We start from the raw sequence: 20,812 nt of genomic DNA on the forward strand, positions 1-20,812 counted from the left end.
CAAAATTAATTTAAATAAAAATAATAGTTTTTTTTTTTTGTTTGTATGCTGCTTGAAAATTCATTCAAGTGACCAATTGCCGATATGGATGCAAGAATGTTAATTTAAAACTTTCAACATTAATTGCAAGATTCTTGAAACTTTGGTTCTGGCAAAACCTAAAGTACAATGAATGTTCAGGAAAGATGAGCACAACCACAAAAAAAATAGTACTTTTGAGTTTTTTTTTTTAATTTTTTAATGGAGTTTAATTTATCATAAATTAAACACTCAAGTTTAATTAAAAGTTGACAACTTTGTTTAAGTGACCAAAAAATTTTGACTCGTGTGTATGTAATTAAGAAGAGCATGTCAATGAGAGGAATTCAACTAATTTAAGATCATTTAATTCAAATGTCATAAGTATACTTGAATGTCTAAAAATTTAGCCATGATTAAGACAATCAATACATACTATCCGATGGAGTATTTGAGAATTTTAATATAAATAATTTTAAAAAATATTTTAAAAAACTTATGAATAGACTTCCATATTATTGTATTAAAATTCAAACGAAAATAGAAAAAAAACATATATATGAAATGATATAAATGATAAAGTGTTTAAATGAATTTTTAATCTTTATTTATTTTTGGTTTAAGAAAGAAACTACATTTCTTTCTTTTACTTAAAATTCCCTATTTAAAATATTTTTCTTTTCAAAATTTAATAATTAATAAATGGTAATCAAAGTAGCAATGTCAAAGGTTAAACTTTGTTAGGTTTTCATGTCTCTTAGGCTTTCAATTTCTTGTTGTGGGACTCTTTTTTTTTTTCTATGATCTCGATCCAAGAGCACTTTTGTTTCCTCGTCTTGTCGACCCCACTCCTCCAAAATCCATCATTTGTTAAAACATTTTCATAAAATACTTTTAGCTCTAGATGTAGTAAAACTAGAAAAAATATTTTTTGGGATAACATTTTGTTTGCCGATGTGCGTTCCAAGAAAAATTATTACACGTGACTGATTGCACGTCTGGACGAAGATCTAGATGCGATCACGCTGTCATGAATCACATGACGGACGTCATCTGAACTTGTGATCACCATACATAATATTTTCTCTCATTTTAGACCACTATCACAACTATATTTGGGGAATTTATTGATCATTAGTTTCTAAAAATCTTTCTAATGTAAAACTACTTTTTACAATCAAATATGTTTAAAGTATAGTCACTATAAAAAAAAAGTTGTCATTTATGAAAAAATTAAATAATTATAATTATAATTATAGTTTTTTTAAAAATTATTTTTTTTTCTTAGCTTTGCCACCACTTCAATTATCTAATTTTCTCATAGAGTTTAAGGAAAAATAAAATTCCAATAAATAGCCAACACCAATTTCTTTCTATTTATATATGCCAGCCAAACAAATAGCCGCAAGGCTCCACTGGCTTCGATCTCTCGCACTCTCCCCCCTCCTCCCTCCGTCCACAAGTTCTGCGTCCTTCTATTCGCCTGCCCACAGAAACCGCTCAGCTAAGTACCCGCACCATTAAAACCATCAATCTTCTCTATAAAATCTCTTCCTTTTAGCTCTGCCCATCTTTCATCTTATGTTCAGGGAGTTTTTTCTAATCGATTAATGGCAACTTCAGCGGAGATTGGTAGCATTCTGTGGGGAAAGCCGCCGGCGGGAAGGGACCACGCTGGTTTGGCTTCCTCCCGACATGTAAGTCGGTCGCTCCCCGTGACTGGAGGGTGGTCTCGTTCGTCGTCATCATTCCGGGCAGGCATGGTGGTGAGATCGGAGGGGACGATGGAGAAAAGCGAGCTGGCTGGATTGGCTTCTGTCAATGGGCCGGTGAGTGTGGTGAGCTCTCCAACGTTTTTTCTGTGTTGATTTTGGGAAGTTTGAATATTGGTTTGGGAATTTGTGAAATCATCGCATATTCCTCATTCTTTTTTTTGACTGATTTCATCATTTTAACGTTAATTTGGGGAGAAGAATGCATCTCATTGTTTGCAGCCAGGTGAGCAAGAGGAAAGCAACATGGAGGTGTCTACGAAATTTCGAAGAAAAACAAAGATTGTGTGCACAATAGGGCCTTCTACAAGCTCTCGTGAAATGATATGGAAGCTTGCTCAAGAAGGGATGAATGTTGCCCGGCTTAATATGTCACATGGAGATCATAAATCACATCAGAAAAGTATTGATTTGGTTAGAGAGTATAATGCTAGGTCTGAGGATAATGTCATTGCAATCATGTTAGACACCAAGGTAATGCTGTGTATGTGGTTTTATTAATTTGTGATTAAATACAATGGATCAAATCGAAGACACGTGTCAAGGGATCGACTCCGGCGAGCACGAGGATCTGTCAAATTGGTGGGGATTGAATGAATTAAATGATCGAACCAAAAATGTCCGCTGAGAGGTAAGATAAATGGTTTGCAAGAGCAATTGTCTTGCCAACTTAGTAGCGGCGAATATGGAGATTTGTTAAGCAACAAATCAGTTATATCTATGACTATCTCGAGGACATTTAACAATGACTGATTGACAACATAAAACTTCAGGGGTATTATCGGTATTTCACAAAATTTGCCCAATTTCCTACTAATATAGCAACAATAAAATGTAAAGGGACCTTTTGGGAGAAACTTAGAGATACATTACTAATATTGTATTCTTAAGTCTCATCTCTATCTTTTCCTTTACGCTCTATTCTTTGGATTTGATTCACGAACAAATCTGGGTTTAACACCCTAAAAGGTGCGGTTAGTGTGAAATCACGTCACAAACAAGAAAAGGAGGAGAAGATCCCTAACCTCGAGAAGCCGCTGAAAACATGAACATCACTTGTGAGTTATGACTCAGGAGATCAACGAACTCAAAGAGAAAATCATAGAGACAATCTGAAGCTCACCTGCCTCAGAAAGGGTACAACTGCCACGACTAATGACATCCCATCATCTGCAAAGGGTATCCGCTTTGAACGTTGTAAGGATCCCTCTTTCAGATTATGACACACTACCCCGATAGCACGGGTTTTGTACCACTCAACCATCGCAGACATGAGCTCACGAAAGCACCACCACTCGCACAACCTGAGAACACCTTCTCCAAAGAAATCTCCAAAGCTGAACCCCTCAAAAGCTTCAAAATTAGAGCATTCAAACCCTATCAGGGACAATCAAACCCGATCAATCATATTGCGTCTTTCGAATTGGCAGTATGCCTACTAAGGACCAGTGACACACTCAAATGTCACCTGTTCCTCACATCGCTCCAAGAGTCGACCCTTCATTGGTTCAATAACATAGCATTAGGAGCAATCATCTTTACTGTTGGCTTTAAAAAAATGTTTATAATGTAGTTTGCTAGCGCTCAAAAGTCCCAGAGAAACTCATAGGCCCTTCTCGTGCCAAGGGTAGGGAAAACCCTTATGCCCCTTCATAACTCTTTTTCAGCGGAAAATGCTGAAAGTTCGGGACCTCAAACCCATTGTGCACACATCGCCCTTGCACAAGGACTTAGGGAATGTTTGTTCCGCTACACACTAGGCCTACAACGACTTAAGATGTTGGCTGAGATGTTAGAATTTGCCAACAACCACTTTTCTACAAAAGTGTATAATTACTCTTCCACTAAGACATGGGTGCCTGATCGATACCTCTGAAGAGAAGCTCTCACAAAGAAGGTTGGGGGCCAAGGTGTAATCCTCATCCGCCCGCCAAAGCTCAGTTTGATGAATCACGATCGTCCCTGGAGGGCTGCCGAGAGGTAAAGGAGATTACGGCGAAAATCAATCGCACTATCCCGTGCAATGGATGAATTGATGCAACAAAAGAAGGCTTCCACTCTCATGCCACGAACTTTCTCGACTACTTCATTGAGTGTTTCGATGACATAGGAAGTGTTGACCATCAAGAACAAAAATTTCTTTAAAAAAAATAACATATGAAAACAGCAAGCTATTATTGGGACCCAAAGAAATACTATGCATACCACAAAGATCACAAACACGAATTAGAAGAATGCTGACACTTCCATAACATGATCAAAGGGTTGATCAATTGATCAAAGCCGAAAAGCTCAAATAATTCATTACACTCGAGGCAATGACCCAAGGACAGTGGAAGGTGTCTGTTGAAGGAACTTTTAACACACCCGCTTGGGTTCAGCATGTCCACATCACGAGTGTCGTTCTTGTCATTTTTGGAGGAGACAGTGAGGCTGCCCACTGAGTCAGCTCAAAAAGAATAAGATTAAAGTTTGCTCGATAGCTTTTCACCCGCGACACGCCTTACAATATCCACTGATCTACTTCAACAAGGAAGACTTGTGAGCCAAAGGAAATCCTTACTATGATGCCATAGTTGTCAACATCCTCATTGCCAATTTCCATATTAGGAGTATACTCATTGACACTAGGAGCTCCGTAAATATTATTTTCAAACCAGTCTTTGAAAAAATGAGTATAGGCTCCACTCATCTCTCACCCCCCTCTGGACCGCTCTACAGTTTCTCGGGCTAAAGGAAGCACTTGAAACCCTTGCCTTGCCAATTACCTAATGGGAGGATGGTAAGCAGTTCTGGACTACAACAGACTTCATTATAATCGACTTGCCAACAACATATTATGATATTTTTGGTCGGCCTTTACTTAACACTTTTTGGACGGTCGTATTGATATATCAAGTAGTAGTAAAGTTTCCAGTTGAGAGGAATGTGGTCACCATACGGAGAGATTTGAAGCAATCACCCACGTGCTACCTGTGTGTAGTTAACATCATGCACCGGGAGATCCTCAAACTTGATACCCAAAGAGGAAACAAACTTTAGACCAATGAGATCATCGAAGAGATCTCCTCTACGGATTAAGAAATGGGTAAAAGTTTCCTGCTAAGTTTGAATTTCGATGTTGGACAGAGACAAGTTAGTTGGCCTACTGCACAGACACAAACATAATCGCCTGGTCAGTCGCAGAGATGTCGGGAGTGTCAATCGATGCCACATGTCACTGATTGAACATCCATCTATCCGCCCGACCAATAAAGCAGAAGATGAGGTAAGACTATGATCACTTTGGCGAATCCAATACATGAAGAGGTTTAAAAGTTGCGGCAGGTCAGCTATGTGTGAGAAATCCAATACCCATACTGGGTCGCCAACATGTCATGGTCCAAAAATCGAACAAGTGAAAAATGTGCTTTAATTTCACTGACTTGGATGCAACTTACTCGAATGATAGCTACTCCTTATAGAAAATCGACGCGCTTGTGGACTATACTATTAGACACTCGGTTATGAGTTTTGTTGACATCTTTTCGGGTCATACTACTGAATAAAGATACATACGACTAATGCAGAAAAGACAATTTTCATAATGAGAGAAGAGGCTTATTGCTTATGATGTAATGCTCTTCAAACTAAAAAATACAAGAGCGACTTGCCAACGCCTCATGAATGTAATTTTTCTCAAACTGAGAGGAAGAAACATTGATTTGTACGTGGATGATGTGTTGATCGAAAATAAAATACTCGAACAACACATAAAAGACCCAGAAGAAACTTTCAAAACTCTAAAAAAATACAATATGAAATTTAACCCCTGAAATGCACGTTAGACGTGAAGATGAAAAGTACTTAGGGCATCTTTTAATGCTCGAAGGGATAAAGGCCAGTTTCGAGAAGATTCAAGCCTTATTTCGGACGCAATTCCCCCTCAATGTTAAGGAATTACAAAGGTTATCCGACCGAATTGTTGGGCTCAACCGATTCACATGATAGCTCGACAACAAGTGTGCTGCCTTCAAAACCCTCAGACGGGCCAAATGCTTCATATGGTCGAACGATGCGAGTCAGCCTTTTAATAGTTGAAGGATTGCCTAACCTCTCTCTCCTTCTTCAGAGTCTAAAGTCAAATGAAGAACACTTGTTCTACTTGGGAGTCAAACCTAAAGTGATAAGCTTTGTCCTGATTTGAGAAGAACAAGGAAAGTAATTCCTGGTCTACTATATCATCCGACAAACCCCTCAAGGCAGTCCTAGTTAAGCCCGAACAACTTGCTCCTAACATGGGTTATGGAGCTCAGCGAATTTGATCTACATCCCAAGAACAATGAAGGCTCATGCCATGACAGCCTTCCTGACTGACTTCACCAAACTCAATGACCGCACCGGTGAGATCACTCCTGATCCTACCTTGATCCTTCATATTGAGGTAGCGTCCAGCCAAAGCCAAGCGTCACTCAGACTCACACTCACTAGTCCAGGTGGTGATCACATATACCACTCAATGGAAGTAGAATTCAACGCTGTCAATAACCAGGCTGAATACGAGCTGGGTTGTGTTTCGTCTACGAGATGGGCGCCCGACATCTCCTGGTAAAATTTGAGTTTAACTCGTGGTCGGACATATAAAGGGCTGAATTGAGGGTAGGGAAGAAATGCTGATGATGTATCTCACAAAAATGAAAGTTGAAATAGAGAAATTCAAACGCTTCAGAATTGAACATATCTCCAAGGACAACTAGATAGTGGATCTCCTATCCAATGCAGTCTCCTAGGGGGGAGAACTCCCCATAAGCTCTTACGCCCGACGATCAAAGATGCCGAGATAATGGAAGCAGAGATTGAAAGGGCAAAAAGTTGGGCCTACCCTTCATTTACTTTCTCAGGGCAAGAGATATCTCCAAGGATGTTACCAGCACAAACCATTTTAAATTCAAAGCCACCCAATATCTTATAATGGATGTTAAGTAATTTTGGAGGTCAACCATTTCTTTTTATCCGAGGTGTGTGCGTGAGAGCAAAGTCAAAGGGTTCCATAGGGAAACACACTCCCGCAAATGCAGGAGCCATTCTCAAATAAAAACATTGGCCCACAGGATACAACGACAATCATGCTTCTGATTGACCTCTTAAGAGATGTAGAAGAATTCTCCAGAAAATTTGAGTAGTGCCAAAAAAATGCAACGATGCAACACCAATCGTCTCACCATTTACAACCCATAATCATTCCATGGCCGTTTCATGTCAGGGGTTGGGTTTGATTTTCTCAGACCTTTTCTCTCTTCTAAGGGGTATTAGAAATACATGCTAGGGGCAGTTGATTACTTCTGTAAGTGGATCAAAACCAAGTTACTTGCTCGAATAACTACTGTTTTCATCTAAAATTTCATTCAAATGGATCTCATTTGCATATACAACCTACCCCTCGCTATCATTAGCAATAACGAGGCACAATTCTCTAATCAAGAAGTGAAAATTTTTTGCCAGAATCAAGGAATCTACCTTACGTTTGTTGCTATCCATCACCAGCAAACTAATGGATAAAGAGAAGTCGCTTATAAAATCATACTCAACCTACTCAGATAAAAGGTCGAAGTGGCAAAGGGCAGTTCAGTCGATCTCCTCCTGTATGTCCTTTGGGCAATCCAGACAACACCATTGACGACGATCGATTAAATCCCTTTCATGCTATCACACATAATTGAAGCAATACTTCCCATGGAATATAATCTTCACAGCTAAAGAATAGTTGCGGTATCAATAATTGACGAAGGGAACCTGTTGTGAAAAAAGACTAAAACGAAAAATCAGATCGAAAAAAATTCGCAAACAAAAAAAAAACAAAGAGAAACAGCCTTTCGTGGTCCCCCGCTCCTTTTTCTTCAGCAACAGGAGAGAGGATCTTGAGTTTAGTGGCTTAAGAGAGTTGGCTTAGCTTTTATAATAATCAGAAAATCCATTTAAGAAAATGCTTTAAACAATCAACGCGGAGAGCATCCCACGCGAAATCTTCCTGTGGTTCTGCGGAGAGAGAAGATGACGCGGGAAGAATATTGGGAAAGCAAATTAAGCAAATATTAATTACTTCTTAATTGTTGCAGTGGACCGTATCTCCACTAATCTCAACAATTCTCTCACTTAGAGACTGAGACACTGACTGCATCACTGATTGACTGCTCCGTCCACTTTCCTCAAACATGATATCTCCCACCCCTGCAACTTAAAGCTCATTGTCTTCACGCTAGAAGACCATCTGAAGTTGCACACACCTTCTGTTTCTCAAAAGTAGCACCCTTAGTTGACATATCAGCACAAACGCAACCTTGTACCTTTAAGCTCTTTCATGGGTTACTCATGAATCTTTTTACAACTCCCACTACACAGACAATACCCTGTCTCAGCAGAAAGCCTTTTTCAACAAATCTATCATTGTACCTCGTACTGTTATTAAGCGCAGTCTTCACCCGGTACACCCACTTGTTGTGCAATGCCTTCTTCCTTGGTGAAGGTTCTGTCAGTTCCTAAGTCTTATTCCCTGACAAGGAAGCTGTGTCCTCCTTCTTGGCAAGCTCCCACTAGCTCGAATTCTCATCTTGTAATATTTCTTTATAGCGCTGACTCATGTAACCAAGTCTGCAATCTCACAGATCTCTCGTGCTCTCTGCAATTGTATTATCTACAGTGTTGAGTAAACCAGTAGTCATATATAGTGTGTCAGTTTTCTTACCCCGAGCCAATTATAATGCTCATTTGGTAACCTTCTAGGTACTATCTGAGAACACTACCGAATGACCACCCTCATTGAGCTGCCCAATAGAGATGAGGTTTTTCTTCAACTCAGGAACGTGTCTAACCTTTTGCAAAGTCCATTTGCTCTTATTAGGGAGTGCAATATCAATATCTTTCATCCTCACCACGTCTAGAGTTTTTCCATCAACCAGATGTACCTTCCCAAAGTCGCTCGCAACATAATTTCGCAGCAACTCCCGGTGGGAAGATGTATGGAAGGAAGCCCTTAAATCCAGTATCTAGTCATCAACAAACTGTGAACTACTAGCAATAACACATTTTCTTCAGTTACAACTTTAGCGCTATGATTCTCTTTATTGTTGAGATTTTTGCAGTTCCTTTTTATGTGGTCAACATTGTCACAATTCCAACAAGTTGTCTGCTGACCAAATTTTGATTTTGATCTTTTTCTATTTGAGTTCCTGTCCTGTGATCTCTCTCTGGAATCAACATTCAGTGCCGAACTCGAACCCGTTGTTTGGCCAGAATCTTTCCTGCGCACTTCCTCAGCCAAAATCAAATCACGAATATCATCATATTTTAGTTAGATTTACTTACAGAAGTGTTAAGTGTCATCCTCACGGCTTCCCAGCTGTTTGACAATGAAGCCAACAATATCAGTGAACGCATCTCATCATCAAAATCAATTTCAACAGAAGATAATTGATTTGTGATAGTATTGAAATCATTTAAGTGTAGGGCAACAAACACACATTCCGTCATCTTTAAGTTGAATAATTTTTTTTATCAGGTGCATCTTGTTATTCGCCGATGACTTTTCATACTTACCTGATAAAGTCTCTATAAGATCTGCAGTAGTCATCTTCTTGGTGACGTTGTGGGCAACTGATCTCGACAGGGTTAATCGAATAACCCTCTGAACTTATCGATCTAACAAATTCCATTCCGCCTCGTCTATCTTTTCTGGCTTGTTTTCCAGAAACGACAGATGAAGTTTCCTCCCATAAGGGCAATCCTCTATCTGCATTATCCAATAACCAAAATTCGTGTCATTGAACTTCTCGATCCCTGATGTCATCAGTTCATCTCCGCCCATCGTTCTTCCTTAGATCCAAAACAACGGCTTTGATACTAGTTGTTGTGAAAAACGACGACAATAAAACGAAAAATTGGATCGAGAAAAATTCGCAAATAAAAAAAACACAGCGGAAACACAAATTTACGTGACAAATTGCCTACGTCCACAGAACTACAGAAGATTTTATTAGCTTTTAGGAATTACACCGTCGAACGCCTCGACGTTTACAATAAAAACTCTCTATTTTTTTTCTCTCTCCTCTCCTCTCTCACTTCCTCTCTCTCTCCTCTTCCTCCCTCTCTTCCTCTCTCTACCCAGCTCACGTGAGAAGATAAATTAAAAAGAAAAAGATAAAGTTTTGTTTCCCTACCAGAAAGCCTAAGGAAAGAGAAAAATAAAGGGAAGCAGCCTTTCGTGATCCCCCGCTCCTTTTTCTTCAGCTGCAGGAGAGAGGATCTTGGGTTAGTGGCTTAAGAGAGTTGGCTTAGCTTTTATAATAATCAGCAGAAAATCCATTTAAGCTGCAGGAGAGAGGATCTTGGGTTAGTGGCTTAAGAGAGTTGGCTTAGCTTTTATAATAATCAGAAAATCCATTTAAGGAAATGCTTAAAACGATCAACGTGGAGAGCATCCCACGCGAAACCTTCCTGCTGTTCCACGGTTCCGCGGAGAGAGAAAATGGCGCAAGAAGAATACTGGGAAAGCAAATTAAGCAAATATTAATTACTTCCTAATTGTTGCAATGGACCGAATCTTCACTAATATCAACAGAACCTAGGAGAGTAGTTAAATGTCAATAAGTAGAGACTAGAGCTCGCGCTTGATGCAATCAAAGAATAGCAAACAATCATCTCCCAGACGAAGGACCACCAAATATTACAACAAGTACATTCAAAAAAAGACTTGGAAAGAGTCCTCGTACTAAAAAAATTGATCCAGCCCTGCGAGGTTAAGTTGTAGAAAAGCTCGATAGAAATGAACTTGGTCATTCACTGTCAGCAAATAGGTCGCACAAGGGACTTACAAATTGTGAACACACACCAGAAAGGATCTACCTCGCAATTGGAGTGGAGACGGCCTAAAAGTTTTCTATATCTTAATAGATTATGTAATGTAATCTTTTTTTTCTAGCAAAACATTCTATTTAATCATTTAGACATATAAGCAACATTTTTTAAAAAAATATACCTCGTATGTCTCACAATGATGAAGCTAAGGATGCATGCTCGTTACGCATTGACCGAAATGACTTGGGGTAATTGACCAACTGCCTTGAGAGAATTCGATCGAAAGTAACCGACGGAAGCATAAAATGAAAGCAGGAAAGCTAAAATATGTCGTTGAATAAAGATACTTCCACTCAGTTTGTCACTATGGGTGCAAAGAACCAGTCTGTTGCCTTTACAAATTATGCACGCCCATCTACTCACTCACTCGCCTAACAAATTACTCATTCTCATACACTCATTTGACAGTCGAAGGGAAGAGCTCGAAACACTCGCTCGTCGGGATCGAGAACACACTAATTCAAAGGAGAAGCTAATAGCTAGGTGGTGCGTCTCTTTTCACACTAAGTCTCTACTAACTACCGCGCCTCCCTAGAAGACACTCGGGGAAATTAATTCACAAATGGATTCATCGTGTAGCCAGGAAGTGGATCGTTTTGGTTCCTTTATTCTTTGGTTCGGCTGACAACAACTTTTCAAGTGAATCATGGTAAAACATTGATCTTAGTTGCTTTTCGTTTATTAACTATCTATTTGCATGACAATTCCCAGGCACCACCATAACCCTCTACCATGTGCAATCGAAACATAATTCAAGTCTCGATGGTTAGATTTCTCTTTTGTACAATGAAAAAGTGTGTGAATCACCTCTGCTGTGAGTCTTGACGGGTTTCTCTGTGAAGGCAGTGATTGGATCCGAACAACAAGTCTAGCATAAGACGTGACTCGTCAAAGATGATGAACGAATCGAGAATGGCCAGGAGAAAGGCACGATCAGGGTAAGACTTGGGTTGGGCTTTCAAATTAGCATCACACGATGCAACTAACCGACCAAGGGACACATCAACATTCAGTCATTCAAAATAGACAAAAAACTCAACAAAATGTACATAAAAGTACACCAAAAAACTCATTTCATTAATAAAGTGTGTTACACATTTTTTGTTGCTTTGTCAAGAAGGAAAAGAAAATAGTACGAAGTGATCACACATTAGATGACCGATTATCATTTCCCTCATCCTCACTCCAGACATCATCGTCCCCCTTGATTCAGAATCTTTCATTAGTTTGGGGAACTTCTGCATATTCGTCCATTCTGAGGGGATTAAGTGACCCTTCTCCATATGAACGAGGTCATAATGGATTCTTGCACAAATCATCTTGTGATATTCTGGTATGAGCTCCTCAACCATTTTTATAGTAGGAATTTGATCAACAGTTGATTCTAAATCCGCTTACAACTTCCTCATCCTCCTCTTCAAATTCTTACGGATCAGACACTCGCGGTGGAAGGAGCTTACCAGAGTACTTGAAGCTTGCAGGCCAACGCATGTAAGCGAGCCGCCTCCAACGACTATTAGTTAGGATTGAATCTCGAGAAGCTCTCAGACACCTACGGAGACACATTGATGAGATCCAGAGTAGAAGCGTATTGAGCGACAACCAAATCCCGAGGGTTCCAATCCTTTTTGAGTTCAGCGCGAGTCATCGCCTTCTCTCGCCATCCTTATAAGGGGATCCACTTTAATTGAGACATCTCAGGGAAGGTCGAAGGTTGCATTTTCAGGAAGGGTCCTCAACAAAGGCTTTTCCTTTACAACAACACTCATTCTCCCAATTAGTCTGCTCAGATGGATCCTACTCCCACGCTTTGTCCTCTTTCGACCCCACTTGCAATACCATTATAGAAGGGGCCCAAGCGACTACACTCCTCTTTTCAGATGGATCCTCTCCTCTTAGCTCATCATATCTTAACCCCCTAGCGATACCTCTGGAGAAGCCCAAATGGTAGTGCTCTTCTGTTCTAAAGATAAAAAACCCTGATCGAGATGGACATTTGGTGATGCCAATTCCGAAGGGCCACCCGACACGTCCTCAGGAAGCTTTGCGTCAGTCGCGACCCCGCTTCTACTAGAGCCATCATCGCCAGCTGATTCACCATCATATGGATCTGCAACACGTACATGCATCATTTTTCAAAAGGGGGAAGTTCCTTAGGAAGCTTTGCGTTGGCTGTAACCTCGCTTCGACCAGATCCATCATCGCCAGCTGATTTACCATCATTTGGAGTATCATGTACAAGCATCATTTCTTTTCGATAAGTCAGTTGCTCAATAATGATTAGCTCTTCTGCCCCCTTTTAAAGAATGATGGTTGAATGGGAGATTGAAAATGTGAGATTATTACCTGAAAGGCCCTCAACTGGCTGTTCCTTCGCTCTTTTACGGCCAAAGCCTCATCGTCCTTTTTCCGCTTGGCCTGAACTGAGCTTGATGAGCTAACAAGCCAAGCTCAAGCTAGCCCTGGCTTGACTCAGCTCGTGAGCCAGCTCTTTTAAAAATATCAATATAAAATACACTCAAAATATATTAAATTTGATAGCTTTGTCTTTAAAGTGTTAAAAATGTTTAAAAAATAATATTTTTTATTTTATATTTAGTAATTTCTTATTATTTCCCTCATAATTGCTCATTTTATTATAACACTACCTTAAATTAATATTTTTCTCTCTCTTTTATAATAAATAAACCGGCTCGAACTTGTAAACTTATGCTCGAGCTCGAACTCGATAAAATTAATTAAGCTCAAGTTGAGGTTAGCTCAAGCTCGACTCAACTCGTTTGCACCTTTAGGATGACCCCATAATAGCTGAAAATGACATAACTCCACACAATGGGAACCAGAGGTCGAGTCGACGTTGGTCCTGTTAAACCACCAACTTGTTCTCCTTCAAGATATTCGCCCTTTCTTGTGGGGCGGTGAGCCTGATGCGGATGGCAAGTCATGAAGGTGGCTCGGCTCGACTGACACTCTTATACTTTGGCTTAGGACATCTTAGATGAGACAGAAAGTGGGGTCATTAAAAAACTCGCGAGAAGAATGGCGACGAGGGATGTGATGGGCTGCTTCTTGGTGACAAGGAGCCATATCTCGACCGGAGGAGGAAACAAGAGCTTAAAAAGGAGTTACAAAGGAAAAGAAGTATCTTCACAACCATTAAACCCCTTTTTATAGTCAGGGTTAATCCCAACTGTTGCGAGGCAACACTCGAAGTGATCGCCTAAAAAAATTCAAATGGAAAAGATTAATACGAAAATTGAGAAAACATCATTTCACTTGAATTTTTTTTTACAGGAAATCATTACATATCTCCGACTCACCCGGAGAAGAAGCTTATGCACGATTTTGATGTTGCCTCAGTTGAGACATGCCTCGATCAAACCAGCATCCAGAACAAAAATTTACTACCGTAACTGAGCTGGTTGAACCTATCAGACTCAATCTGGGCTTAGGAGATCTGAGACAACTCTTGCAAACTCGTGAGCTCTTATTGAACAATAGAAATCTTCTGCTTTATCGTCGAAATCTCCTATTTTAGATACGCCACATGGGCCGACATAGTACTAACCTCTGAGCTTCATTGAAAACCGACATCATAAGAGAATGAGCTCTCAATCTCGGCCAGACAACACGCAAACTCCTCACTATTCGCTTGGATCGATCACACCTCCCCTTTCTGTGTTTCAATCGGAAATGAGTGATCCTCGGAGCGGCTGACTATGCCACCTTCTTTGATAGGCTAATTGTTTCCAACCTCGACCGACACCATGAGAACTCCGTCTAAACCTGGTCGAGTCTCGTCATCTGCCATACTTAAGAGAATGATAGAGTTGTCAGCAAATAACAATTAAAAGCCATTTCGACCAAAAGCAAAAATGTACCAATGGTTCTAATCGCCTCGTACACTGTTAACTCCTGAGGATAAAGTCGCATGAACGGCGGGGGATTGGCGGGTACTGGTAAGGCTTGACCCCCCACCGTACTGTGGGCCTTTGCGAGGACTGCAGGTGAAGCCATGTCGGGTGACTGGACGATTACAATTGTCCGATTGGTACCCATGCCCATAAGTGAAGTGCTTCCCGGAATCGCCCCAAAAGAGTCAATTTGAACTGAAGGCGAGCCTCTTCTTTTCTTCCCCATAATTTCCCTTCTTTGATCACTCTCATGGTGTCTCTTGTTTTTCTCTCTGGCGAACAAGCAACGAAGCAAAACTTTTGTCGGAATGATAATATGGGACTCTTGAAGCTTATCTATCGTAGTATATTTTTTCAAGAAGACGACGATCTAGGCACAGAGGTTGTGAGGGAGGGCCAACTCTCTGAGCGTTGTGAAGAACATGCGACATTTGAGTGCGTCGCCGGCCCTTAGTTGGCATACTGTTGATTTGAAAAAAAACAATATGATTGGTCGAGCCCGACTGTCCTCAGTAGGATTTGAATGCCTGGATTTTGAAGCGTTAAGGGTTCAGCTTTGGAGATTTGTTTGGAGATGTTCTAAGGTTGTGCGGGTCACGATGCTTCTATGTGCTCATGCCTGTGATGGTTGAGTGGTGTGGAACCCGCACTATTAGAGTAGTGTCTGTCTTGCTCAGTTCTAGGGTAGGAGGGATCCTTACGACGTTCTGGGCGGCTACTCTTTGTGGATGATGGGATGTCGTTGGTCATGGCAGTTGTACCTTTCTTGGGTCAAGTGCACTTTTGATTGCCTCCATCATTTGCTCTGAGTTGTTGATATGCTAAGTTTCAAACTCACAGGTGCAATTTATGTTATCAGAGGCTTCCTAAGGCTAGGGTTCTCCTTGAGTCACACGTCTACTTGTTTGCGACATGATTCCACACTTAGCACATTTTTAGGGTATTAACTCAAATTTGTTAGTGAATCACACTCAATGATTAGAATGTAAAAAGAGAGAAAAAGAAGAGATTTAAGAATATAAAATTAGTAATGTATCTCTAAGTTTTTCCCAAAAGGTCTCTTTACATTTTACTGTTCCTATATTAATAGAAAATCAGGGTCATATTGTGAAATGTTGATAATGCCCCTCATTGTTTTTTGTCCTCGATCGGTTTTCAGTAGTCGTTCTTGAGATGGCCATAGGTATAATCGAGCCATTACTTAGCAACTCTTCATATTCCCCACTCCTAAGTTGGTGAGACGATCGGCGTTGCAAACCATTTGTCTTTCCTCTTGGTTGGACTTTATTGGTTCTCTCGGTTGATTCATTCGGTTCCCACGAATTCGACGGATTTTCACACCTGCAGTGGTCGATCACTTGACACGTGTCTTATCCAGGATGATTTGATTTAGTCTAGTGTATTTTAATCACACACATATGCTAGTTACAAATTTGATGAAAAAATGCCACACAACTAATGTTTGAAACTAATAATATTTAATATAGGGACCCGAAGTTAGAAGTGGAGATGTCCCTCAACCCATTTTACTTGTGGAAGGTCAGGAGTTCAATTTCACCATCAAAAGAGGAGTTAACACTGAGAATACTGTTAGTGTGAACTATGATAACTTCATAAATGATGTGGATGTTGGAGATATTATATTGGTTGATGGTAAGTAATATTCTTATTTGTTGAATTAAAATTGTTATTATTTTGAGTCGAATTGTTGTTATTATTTGAATTATCAAATTGCTTACTAGATAGAATATTTGTATTCATTGCTAGTGTTTTTACTAATGAATCATTGAAAACTAATTGCTATCAAGCAACATTCTTGCAAAGCTAAACAAATTCAATGGAAAATTCAAACGCGGGTTCTTGGTATAGATTGCGACTTCCACTATTTCAGCCTCTCCCATTATTTTTTAGCTTTTCGAAATTCTATTATTTCTCTTTCATGGAAATACAGGTTTTTTTTTATTCTTTTACCTTTGAGAAGAAGGATTTTTCCTTCTTTTTTAGAATCTCTTTTGAGGAAATGCCTTGAGAAGAAAAATCTAGTGCTTTTTTTTTTGAAACTTGGTTGTCATGTTGATGATGCCTTGACAATGAGGTTTTTGGGACTCCCTTACTTGTTGCTTTAACATGTTGTTAGAAGTTATTAGGAATTGATTTATTTTCTTTCCTGTTATTTTCTATTTTATGTATTTGCTTTTATCTTGGAGTAGTTATTAAGAATTGATTAATTGTAATCTTGGAGATATATGTGTTATGTTTTTCCTATTTTATGTCTTTTTTTTCCTCTCCGATTAGTTATTAAAAATTGATTAATTATAATCTTGGAGATGTATGTGTTATATTTTCTCAATTTTAGGATTCATGTAAGCTGTATTTATTTCTCATTTCATATCAATAAAGTATTCAACAAAATTCTGAAAACCTATATGATATCAGAGCCTTGAAACAGACCCCAGAGTCTCCGATGGAGGAGAAGAAGATCACTTGCTGCCAAAATCATCTTATTCCCTGCGGCTCGCAATCTTTTTCCCTACAGGTCCTAGCCGCCGAACGTCTCTCCCTATAGGTCCTGTCCGCTGGAACTCCTTTTTGCAAGAACTAGCGGCCGGAACTCTCTCCCTGCAGATCCATAGCCACAGTAACTCCTCTCCCTGTAGGTCCTAGTCGTCGGAACTCCTTCCTGCAAGAACTAGCTGTCAAAATTCTCTACCTACAGATCCTTAGCCGTTGGAACTCCTTGCAGTCCTTTAGCAGTCGAAGTTGTCATTGTAGTTTTTGACAACAGTTTCTATGCACTGCAATCTTTCTCTGCAATTAGCTGCCGCCAGGATTTCTTCCTTCCGAAAGAGATTTTCCTACTGTAGGAATTCTACAACAACTGAAACCCTCTCTGAAGGCCATCCCTCAGCTCTTTCTTGCAGTAGATAGTCTTCCCACTGCACGTCTTCTCCTTGTCTCGAGAACTCCTAACGACCCTTCGGTGGGCATTCTTTTTGCTCGACAACCCTTCTCCTTGACCTTGGCAATAACCAAATATTCTACTGCAGACAGTTGTATCTCCTTTCTAGTTTTCCTATAGGCCCTCCTATCCCATTTCTTTTAGGGCCGTAGCATCGCTACTTGCAGCCTATCCAACCAGCCTTTCAACGGAGGCACAACGGCAGCAAGCAACAGCCGATTCATGTCTTTCTGTAGAAACCAAAAATAAGCTCAAATCACTTTGATGGCAAGGACAAAGCAAACCGCTTGCAAGTCCACCGACGCCAATGTCGCCAAGGAAACAAATGGCAACCAAGGTGGCTAGGAAGTCGGATCCTACGACCAGTGGCGTGATAAAACCCCATCGTTTTTGTTCCAGAACAGTTGCGGTGAGGGAGATCAGGATGTCCCAGAAGTGCACGACTCTTTTCATCCGTAAGCTTCCCTTCCAACGTCTGGTTCGCAAAAATGAGCAGGATTTCAATACCAATCTCTGATTCCAAATTTCTGCTGTTGCTGCACTTTAGGAGGCTATGGAGACTTACCTTGTCGGTCTCTTTGAAGACAAGTTTTTGCGCCATCAATGCGATGTGGGTTATTATTATACTAAACGATATTCAGACAGCTCGTCGAATCCCTGTCCCTCCTTGCAAGATGTAGGAATCGAATCCTTTCATACCTCAACGTCTGATCCTCTCCTTTGGCTCCGTTGGAGCCATGACTGATCCTCCACCTCCGAGCTTTCGTTTGATACGGTTCTTGATTCCACCGGAGGTTTAGCATCTACCTGGATCCCTTCGCAGATCAGAGGACCTAAATACCACAAACTTCATGAGAACCGGATAAATAAATATCCGACTAAATTTTCCACCGGTAAAGGTATCACGACGGCTTCAGAATCCACAATAATTCAATCGGCCCTACTCAGACCATTCCTGGCTCGCCGTACTCTAATGAAAGTTAGTTGGAAAAAGTTATTTGGTTCTAGTCAGTTCTCCTCTGACTCATCGATCTCTCATGTCTGTCAAGAATTTTCATTCAAGGAGGATGATTTATGTATTTATTATTATTATTATCTCTCAAGAAAAATGACATTGATAAGGCCTGCCTCTGTTCTACTTTGTTGACATAGTTTTTTACTACATGAGGCTTTTCTTTAGAGTTTTTTCCTGCAATAGGCCCTCTAGATTTTTTCTGCAGCTAGCCCTCCTCTAGAGTTTTTTTTTTTTTCAGCAGTTTCTCCTTCAGATATTTTTTCTGCAGCAGGCCCTCCTCCGGAGCTTTTTTCTCAAGCAGACCCTCCAGTGCTTTTTCCTGCAGCAGACCGTCCTCCGAAGTTTTTTCCTTGTACTTACTCTGTAGTTTTCACTGTAGGTTGTCTACCTTCCTGCAAACTTCTCTGAAACATTATCAGTAGCAGCATTCCGCTTATTTTTAGAAACTACAGTCAAAGACGACCGCAATCAACTAGAAGTATCTCTAAATGTTCTTGGGGATAAAGACTTCAAGTTCTACCTCACAAAATATCTTTCTCGTCTGTTGTTTGATGATTTCAAATCCAAGTTGATCATGATTGACATTTATGTTTCAAATTGAGGGGAAGTGTTAGAAGTTATTAGTTTTGATTTATTTCCTTTGGTATTGATTTATTTACTTTCCTGTTATTTTCTTTTTTATGCATTTCCTTTTATCTCCGGGTAGTTATTAGGAATTGATTAATTGTAATTTTGGAGATATAGGTGTTTGGTTTTTCCTATTTTATCTATTCTTTTTTATCTTCGGGTAGTTATTAGAAATTGATTAATTGTAATCTTAGTGAGATATATGTGTTATGAATTCATATTTTAGGATTCATGCAAGCTGTGTTTATATCCCCTTTTGTCAATAAAGTATTCTACCAAATTCTCAAAACTTACACATGCTGTAAAGACAAAAAAAAAAAAAAAAAAAAAAAAAAAAATTGTTTCCCCTTAATAAAAGGGCATATATTACATTTCAGAATATTTGCTTGTGTGTCTTGGTAGGAGATTTGTTTTGCTTGATCTTCATCTTTGAAATCTAAATATTAGCTATCATTCTTTCTCCATCTTGCTCGAGTAATTAAAAAAATCTGCTGCCTAAGGAAGGATTTCTTTGGAGTTATGTTGGTTAGGGGTGATGTTGCGTTAGAGTGCATGCGAGCTTGGCCTCAACTTGTAATAGAAGATTTTGGAGTATAGTTGAAATGATGGGTTCATAGTTGACTTTCAAACTAAATTTTAGTTGGGCCTATTAGTTTTTAAAATATTATCTTAATTCTAATTGATTCTCTCTCTCTCTCTCTCTCTCTATATGCATGTGTATACACGCACCTGCACCCACACATCTCCATTAGAATCAAGTCAATTTCAACTTCTATATTCATTCAAAGGAGCTATCTTCATGTTGAAACAATATGATTTTGATTTTAAGTCAACTAAAATTCAAGCAATTATGCAAATGCTGACTGTAATTAAGAGCTTTAGTTTTAGCGATGGGAAGAAAAAAGAGTCTCTTTCTAAGCATGGTGGCAGGTTTATAAAAGCAAATAAGGGGTACTTGGTGTTCACTTTTTTATTGAAATGAATATGCTCTTTTTAATAATATGGCGGTGATAAATATTTAATATGATGATTTTTGTTTTTTATCATGTACTACCAAAGGAATATCCCATTCTTTTTATTTTCATTTTTATTGAAAATTTTGATGACGTTTGTAATAACCGAAACAATATAAACGCCAAACTCAAGAAATCAAGATAAGAGTTAATAGAAATAACCAAAGGAGTTCAGAACGACTGCTGTCACACATGCAGGAAATCAAGATAAAGAAGTTACAACCAATTCTGCTCCAACGACCTCACAATCCACTCTCATCTCATAGCTATAAATAGCATCATATATTTTGAGCTCATGTGAATATTGAAGTTACTGTTTCTCTTGCTCTCTCCTCTTTATCTTCTCCCTCTTTCTCCTCTTCTTTCTCGAGCCTTGTTCCCTTTCACTTCCTAAAACAAGTTCTCAGATCCATTCAAGCACAATGGCATCTTTAGTTTGGAGGAAGATGTAATTTTGATTTTGCAGTAATGATCATTGTATATGGGAGGATTTCAACCCGTTTTAAGGCCTCCTTGTTTATCGTTATTATAGTGCAACTCAGGCACTTAATATAATTTACATATCATCATGACATTTATAAGTTATATATATATATATGCTAAGT

At 39.5% G+C, this 20,812-nt stretch overlaps 1 protein-coding gene and 1 pseudogene across 8 annotated transcripts in view; both read left to right on the forward strand.

The window, feature by feature from the left end:
- Nucleotides 1-1,410: 1,410 nt before the first annotated feature.
- LOC110021144 (pyruvate kinase isozyme G, chloroplastic) overlaps nt 1,411-20,812 on the forward strand; it is a 22,977-nt gene continuing 3,575 nt past the window's right edge. For 3 of the 8 annotated variants that reach the window (XM_020719502.1, XM_020719507.1, XM_020719510.1), the window contains exons 1-3: nt 1,411-1,856; nt 1,992-2,264; nt 16,081-16,246. In XM_020719502.1, the coding sequence (XP_020575161.1) occupies nt 1,629-1,856; nt 1,992-2,264; nt 16,081-16,246 (667 nt within the window). In that variant the 5' untranslated portion in view covers nt 1,411-1,628. The remainder of the gene's footprint in view (nt 1,857-1,991; nt 2,265-16,080; nt 16,247-20,812) is intronic. The other 5 variants (XM_020719505.1, XM_020719504.1, XM_020719506.1 and 2 more) reach the window with 5 other exon arrangements.
- Nucleotides 17,206-18,281, forward strand: LOC110021145 (annotated as a pseudogene).

Source organism: Phalaenopsis equestris, unplaced genomic scaffold, assembly GCF_001263595.1.
Source record: "Phalaenopsis equestris unplaced genomic scaffold, ASM126359v1 Scaffold000123, whole genome shotgun sequence".
Taxonomy (NCBI): domain Eukaryota; kingdom Viridiplantae; phylum Streptophyta; class Magnoliopsida; order Asparagales; family Orchidaceae; genus Phalaenopsis; species Phalaenopsis equestris.